Source organism: Pteropus alecto, unplaced genomic scaffold (assembly GCF_000325575.1).
Source record: "Pteropus alecto unplaced genomic scaffold, ASM32557v1 scaffold388, whole genome shotgun sequence".
Classification (NCBI taxonomy): Eukaryota; Metazoa; Chordata; class Mammalia; order Chiroptera; family Pteropodidae; genus Pteropus; species Pteropus alecto.
The window spans coordinates 1,090,994-1,098,777 of NW_006441398.1; the positions used below are offsets into that span (position 1 = coordinate 1,090,994).

Consider the following 7,784-nt stretch of genomic DNA (forward strand, 5'->3'; position numbering starts at 1 on the left):
AGGTGGGCCTACAGAGCTGCCTCCAGCCCAGCTATCCAAAATGCATAAGAGCAGCCTTATTCATATAGAGCTCCAAACTGGAAAGAGCCCAGATGTCCATCAACAGAAATGGCGTCACAGATTGTGACAGATTCACACAATGCAATCCTACCCAACACTGCCACCAGGACAAATGATGAATATGCTCAAAACTGTGGCTCGATCTCAAAATGATTATGTGAAGTGAAAGAAGAAAGGGACAAAAAAAATATGAACTGTGTGATGCCATTTATATCAAGTCAAACCCAGACCAAACACATTCTATGGTGTTTGAAGCCAGAAGGAACAATTGCCTTTGTCGGGGCAGTGATCTGCCAAGTAAGGCATTCGTGGGAATTTTCTGGGGTGATGAAATGCTCAATATGGTGTTTTGGGTGGTGGTTACACAAATGTATGCAACTGTCAAAACTCATGGAACAGAACATTGAAGACCTGTGCATTTTATTGTATGTAAAGTGCATAGCTATGTGAATAAACAAAATAAAACAATAGCATAAATTTAAAAGCTGCATAAAATCGCCAACTTAAATGGCAACACCTAAGTCACCATGTTTGTTTTGTTTTGTGGTGGTTGAAACATAGCAGATTCCTCACCTCAGGGAGAACGAGAACCCACAGGGACCTGGAGAGGCCACCTCCACTTCCCCAGATGGCTTGGCTGTGTGACGCCGCCTGTGGACACCCCCAGGCCCGGTGTGGCTGGGTGTGGTCCACTCACCTGAACCTTCCGATCCGCCGCAGGTGTGAGAACATTTCCCCGCCAGGCACATACTCCATGATCATGTATAAATTTGAGTTGTCCTGTGGGGAGCAGCAGCTGATCAGGGCCCTGTTCCCTAAGCCCTGGGCCCCAACCGAAGGCCTGGAGGCCTCACCCAGAAGGTATCAGAAATATGGTGAACATACCAACGTAGGCTCCTGTATAAAGCATGTGCCAAGGACCAGGTGCTGTGTTCACTGAACTACCTGTCTCATTTGCTTTTGCTCATGAGGGAGAAGGGAGAGCCATCGCTCTGCTTATGGGGGTGAAAGGGAGGGCTGGCTAGAGGTGCCTGGGCTGCAGAAGAGACTCCATAGCAGCTCATGTCTGTGACTGTCCTGAGCAAGGCTCTTGGGCCACAGTTTTCTCATCTGTAAAATAGGACCAGGATAGGCTACAGAATTTATGGGGGCCCCCCAACATAAAAATGTGAGGCCCTTTGCTAAAAAAAGTGATTACAAATTTCAAGACAGCAGTAGTAGAGCATGATATCAAGTGTGGGCCCTTGTGACAGCCTTGGTGGCAGGCCCTGACTTTCAAAGTCTCAGCTTAGGACAGCACCCAAAAATCTCTCACATAGGGTGCTCATAATGTGCTCGGAACTGTCATGGCAACCCCACCAGGTGGAGACTGTTATGATCCCCATTTTACAGATGAGGAAAATGAGCCTCAGGGCAGTGAAGCATCACAGAGGCAGGTGGTGCAGAGCTTGGATTTAAACCCAGGCCATGTGTCAGGTTCTTATAAATGGAGCAGTGATTTTGAGGGATGTCATCCAGGTTGAGTGTCTCACCTGCCCAAGATTATCAGCTTAGACTCAGGAGTTGAACTTGGGTGTATTAAGAGTTCCAGACTGATACCCGCCCCCGCCAACAACCAACACCATCAGTGGGTGGGCCTCCCAGGGCAGCCACTGGCTGTCCTTGGCCCCCAGGTGTGGTTTCCTTCTCTGCCCCCTCTATTCCCCGACGGCTGGGCCCCCACCTTGAAGGAGAACTCGAGTCTAACGAGGAACGGAAAGTTGACTGCCTGCAGGATGCGCTTCTCGTTCAGGGTGTGCTCGATCTGTTTCAGCTTTACCACCTGTGGGCCGGGAGGTGGGTGGAGAGGAGGGGGGGATGTGAGAGGGCTCTCTCACCCCCCCCCCCACCGCTGAAGTAGGGGTGCCAGGGCTGAGCTGGTTCCTATGAGTATCTGGGACCTGTGGAGCTGAGGCAAAACAGAAGGCTGAGGCTGCCTGCCTGCATGTGTGGTGCAGGGCAAAATACATGTCACCAGGCCTCTCAGCCCAGAGGGGTCAGAGCCTTGGTGGGAGAAGCTCTGTGGGTGGCCAGATGAGGTGCCTGGCAAAGTCTGGGGGGCAGGAGTAGTTAGAGAAGGTTTCCTGGAAGAAGAAGCAGTAGAGCTAAAAATGAAAACACAAGCGGGAGTAATGCCAAGAAGCGGAGGGCTTACAAATACCTTCTCTGCATCTAGAGCGCCCCCAAACACCCATCTGAACCCTGGGCTAATTCCTCCTCAGCCCTCAGCTGTCCCCAGCAGGCACCCTGAGCGTAGTAATAGAAGCCTTGAGAAGTATGCACTGAGCATGCCAGTTTGGAGCCTGGAGAAGGGAAGTGACTTGCCCACAGTCACAGGCAGCTAGTCAATGGCTGGTTGGTGTGTCTCAGGCAGGCAGCTTGGCCCCTCCGTCAGCTCTGAACCCGTGTTCAGAAAAGGCTGGGGCCTTTTTCACTTTGCTCACGGCTGTATCCTTTGGGTCTATACCTACACTACCCAGTACCATCCACACTAGCCATATATGGCTGCTGAGCACTTGAAACATGGCTGGTTGATTGGGGAATCGAATTTAAAATTTTAAATATCTAAAGTGAAAAGTGAAAGTTATCCAGTTACTGGATAACTTTAGAGCCTATCTGGAACAACATGGGCTATGCAAACCTGCTCTTTCAACTCCTCTTTCTTGTCTTTAGAGTAAAAATTTAACATCAGAATGCAGACGTAAGTATAAAATGTAAGCTGGATTTCAAAGACTTGGTATGGGAAAAAAGAATATACAATGTCTCATTAACGATCTTTTACGTTGGTTAAATGTGTATTGAAATGATAATATTGAAGATATACTGGCTTAATTATAACATAATGTTAAAATGCATTCCACCTGCTTCTTTTTGAATGGGGCATCTAGAAAATTTAAAATCATACATGGCTTGTGTGACATTTCTACTGGACAGCATTGCTCTAGAGCAGTGCCCAGCATTAGTAGGGTGTCAAATATTTATGGAGTAAGCAGACCTGTGTAAACACTACCTCTCCCAGGAAGACCTCCGGCTTTCTTAATGTAGGATAGGTGTCTGACTCTGTGCCCAGTGCCTGGATTCCCCTTGGTGGCTGGCCTGGAGAGAAAGCTCATGAAAGCAGCATGATGCCCTTCTGGCCCTCAAGTCTGCCACATGATGGGAGCTCAGGAAGTAGTTGGTGAGTAGATGGGCAAGAAGAGCAGCAGGTGGCACTGGGCCGCCAGGCAGAGCCGAGCTCACCTTCTGTTTGTCCAGGATCTTCATGGCGAAGTGGCTCCCGGTCTCCTTGTGTTTTACTAGCATCACCCGCCCGAAGGAGCCTGTGCCGAGGGTCTTGATTCGTTCAAACTGATCCAAATGGGCTGTATTCTGTGAGCAGAGGGGTTGAGAGGTTCAGGGACCCCCTACCCTGGGGCCTGCTGGGATGGAGTCTGGGGCATCCCCTTTTCCACCAGCAGAGGGGACCCTGGGGTGCAGGGGGAGTAATAGGGTGAGGACAGGGGGTGGAAAAACAAGATGGTGGAGGGCACAATCCTTGAGGTGGATGGCAGGGGCCAGATCTTGCCCTGGCCCGGAGCCCAGGAGGTGCTGGTACCTGTGTAGGGGGCAGGGACCACCAGTTGGAAGGGGGTGGTAGGGTGGGGAAGCCCGGCAGTGGGTGATCAGGGTGCCTTAGCCCAGGGCATCTAGGCACTCTCCACAGGGCCCTAAAATCCTAGCCATGTCATAGGGATGCGGCTGGGAGACTGGGGGCCATCAGCTCACCCCTCCCAGGGCTCTGCACCTGCTGGGGCTTACCTGAGCAGGATTTTCCCATTTTTTAAGAAAATCTTCTTTGGCTTTGGCTAAGAACTCTTTCACTGGAAGAAAGAGAGGGGAGAGTTAGATGGAGACCCTGTCTCATTTGGGTGGGCCCAGAGTATTACTGGGGAGATGCCCATGTGTAGAAAGTGAGGTGCAACTATCTCAACCCAGAGCCTGACCTTTCTTCCCAGGGCCTTTGGGGGCTCTGGCTGAGTCCGAGGGCAGCTTGGGGGGCCTTGATCTGGGCTGCAGACTGGGCCCCTTTTTCTATAGAGAGGTGGGATCCAGTCTCTGCTCTCTCCAAAATGGGGTGCAGGGTGACTTGGGGGTCACTCTCAGGGGGACAGAGGGCAGCACCCAGGCCAGCCCACCCCCACTCGCCCCAGTTCTGACTGACATTCCACGGCCAGGGACGACGCCAGCTGAGGTATTTATAGCCTCAGGATTTGGCTGTTCCTCAGGCCCCTTCTCTGGGGAGGCCAGGCCAGGGTGGAGGCCTCTGGGGCTCATGTAGCAGGCGCCCTTGGGGGGCTCAGCTGTTGCCTTGGCCCCCACGTGGCTCTGTTCCTGCCTTTGCCAATCCAGGGGCCCTGGCTCCAGAGCTGGTTCAAAGGAGTCCTCACCTGATGCCCGTACCCCAGGAGCCCCTCAGTACCCCAAGGAGAATATCACCATCCAGCTACTACTGAGGACTTCCTGGTGGGCAGACCCTGGGCCTGTTCATTCAGTTCACTGGCCAACCTTCCTTTTATCCATTCTCCCCATTTAACATCCTAGGAAACTGAGGCTTGAAAAGAGTCATTCTCCCCAGTGCCCAGAGACAGTCCCGCAAAGCAGTTACGGGCCAGGGCTCTGGGACTGAGACCAAGCTCAGATCCTAGCCAGGTCCTTGATAAGGTGTGAGACCTTAGGCAACTGAATTCACTTTTCTGGGTCTCAGTTTTCCTCATCTATAAAATGGGGATGATAGAAGTAATGACCTGGCAGGGTGGTTGTGAGGACTGAATGAGTTAATCTTGGCAAAAGGGGTTCGACAAGTGGCCTGCATGAAGTTAGTGCCGTGTAACTGTCAGCTATTAATTTTGCTTTCAAGTATTTTAAAAATGGAGATATAAAATATAGGAGGTGCGTTGAGTGCTCAAATCTTAAATGTGTGGCCTGATAGATTTGTATATTGTGGACCTGTCCTTATCACCATCCCCCGGGGCCAGGCACTGTTGTTCAGGGACCCTGCCTGTGTGCCAGCCCTGTGACAAATGCTTTCTATGCTTAATTCCTACCCTGATGGCTTGGAGCTGCTATTACTCTTATTGCACATAAGAGAAGACTGACCAAGCCTGAGGGTGCCTGCCGGACGGACCTCACTGCTCACAAGATTAACTGCTTCACTCCTGATGGGTCACAGTGCACTAGGGTGGCCCACAGACAGAGCTGTCCTGGACCCCCTGATGTTCCTGGATGGCTGCTACTCAGAGAGGTCCTGTACACTTGTACTTTGACCTTGCCTGTCATCTGCCTGTCCCGCTCATATGCAGTAGCAGGAGTTCCACATGGCTTTTGGATAGTCATTACTTCCCCACTGACCCCAAGGATTTCCCTCAGCGTTCGGACAAAAGAGCCTTCCATGAGGCTACAAGAGTGGCAAATGTAAGAGAGACCGCTGATCAGGAAAGCCCTCCAGAGAGTGACCAGGCAGAAAATGGGGAGTCAAGGAATGGCCAGGAGTCCTAGGCTGGTGTCTGGCTTGGCCACCAACTGTCTGAGAGGACTCTCTGAGTCTGGGGACAGCACCACATCCAATGCTTTCAGTAGCAGAATCTTTTCTGATACATACCACTTTCCTTGGACACCTGCAAATGTATACACTGAATTCTGGGTGAAGGTGAGACGGAGGGTACCCTCTTGGGACTCTACTTTCACCCACTCAGGGAGACAGGGAGGACTAGGCTTGTGAGGAATCCAGAATGACTGGTCCTGCTTCCCCTTTTGCTCTCAGCCATCCTTGAGAACTGCCATGTCCTGCTTTTCCCTACTCAGTAAGCCTTTGCGTCTCTCTGGCTATCTGCGGGTACCCCGCTGAGAGGCTCTACAGGGTGCCTTGGTCTTACCACAGTAGAAGGGCTAAGGTTACATCCCCTCTGGTGCCATTGGTTTGCCAGATTTGGGGATAGGGCGCAGGGGATGGGTGGTGCCAAGAGGAACAGGCAGAGAGAGGGATAATGATGGGGGACCCCAGCCAGGAGCCCCCATACTCACCTCTGCTTCCTGCCTCTTCCAGCAGAGGGTGCAATAGGGGATGGAGTGGGATGGGGTGATCTGAGGCCCATCTGCCCCTGGCTGGGGAGGCTCAGGGTGCTGGCTGTGGCTTAGGTGCCCAGAGGGCGTGGCGCAGGTAGCTCAGGAAACGGACAGTCAGGTGGGCCCAGAGAAGCAGCTGAAGCCACAGCTGGAAGGTAGTCTCCGAGTCCCCACCCTGGCCACTGCCTGACCCCAGATCCATGCCAGGCTACCTTGGGCTCTCCCTGGAACCTTCCCTTTGCAGGAGAACCAGGAATATGCAGAGCCTCTGAGCTGGCTTCCTCGGGAGGGCCTCGGGGGACCCTGGAGGAGGAGCTGGTTGCCAGGGAAGCATTTAAAGGTACCTAATCCTGGCTGGCCAAGGTTTGCAAAGGCTCTCCTTGGCAGGAGGTGGTGGGAAGATTATCCTGAGGGTGTCCCTCCTGGCTGGCCTGCTTGTCTAGGGGGCAGGGTGCTAAAACTAACTTCCCATTCCAGGGACTTCACTGCTCCCAGAATACCAGGCTCTGACTTCCCCAGTGGGTGCTGGACTACCCAAAGGATGGTACTCGATGTGTCCTGGGCAGTGCCCACTAGGCAGAGGGGAAGGAGTTAAGGCTTAGGCCCAAGCAGCAGCCAGGGACTCCCTGGGGGCTAAAGAGGCCCCAGAGCTCCATTAATTAGCAGAAAGAGCAGCTGGAGAGAAAGGCAAGGGTGGGGGGAATTGAAAGCCACCCTATCTCCTCCCTTGAGTCTACTTTGAACCAGAAGCCCCAGATTCCTGCTACCACAAGAGAGAAATGGGTACATCTGGCTTTCTCTTGCTCCTATGCGGGGGCAGAGAGGGGAACGGCATCCTGGGATGTCCTTGGCCTCTGTCAAACCTTGCCCTGTGCTTGGCTCTGCTCTCGGCCATGAAAGTCCAAACCGGAAACGAAAAGCTAAACCCAGGGGTGGGGGAAGGGGGAGCTGCCTTGACCATCTTCCTCCTTCTTTCTAGATCCCAAAAGAAGTGGAGGGTCAGTAGCAGCTTCTCCCACAGTGCCCGGCACCAGTGGCCCTTCTGACAACAGGAAGTGGCAAAGAAGGGAAACCCAGCCAGCTGCTGGCTTGTGAAATCTGCAGCCCTGCCCATATATTCCACAGGGGGAGTGCCAGGCTCCACTCTGGTCCAAATTCGATTTGGACTCACAGAGAGAACCCAGAACTCCTTGAAAAGCCAGGGCCGTGGCAGGAGGCAGGAGCCCAGCCTCAAATCCCTCCCTAGACAACAATCTCAGTACCTCTGCCCTCTGAAACTTGGTCGTCCCAAGAATTCTAGGGCAGAGATACCCAGCCTGGGCTAGACCCCGTACCCCAGGCTGGCTGATTCATCCAGCCTGGCTTGGATTCTTTGCTCTGCTGGAACATCCTCCAGTTTGAACTGGACCCCAACACTGCACCAGACCAATCCCCATTCTAAATTGAACCCCTGTTCTGGACTAGGAGATCCCCCAGTCTGAGCTGGACCCCAGTACTGGGCTGGAACACTCTCCAGTCTGATGGATTCCCATTATGTGTTGGACCATCTGACCTGGACCCCATCACTGAATTGGATCAACACT

The 7,784-nt window shown here is 52.8% G+C and overlaps 1 protein-coding gene across 1 annotated transcript in view; it reads right to left on the reverse strand.

Moving 5' to 3' along the window:
* PRKACA (protein kinase cAMP-activated catalytic subunit alpha) overlaps positions 1-7,784 on the reverse strand; it is a 12,473-nt gene that overhangs the window by 4,350 nt on the left and 339 nt on the right. Inside the window, exons 2-5 of the mRNA XM_006918760.3 lie at positions 3,898-3,959; positions 3,340-3,468; positions 1,784-1,882; positions 758-840 (exon numbers count right to left, since the gene is read on the reverse strand). Coding sequence (XP_006918822.1) covers positions 758-840; positions 1,784-1,882; positions 3,340-3,468; positions 3,898-3,959 — 373 coding nt within the window. The remainder of the gene's footprint in view (positions 1-757; positions 841-1,783; positions 1,883-3,339; positions 3,469-3,897; positions 3,960-7,784) is intronic.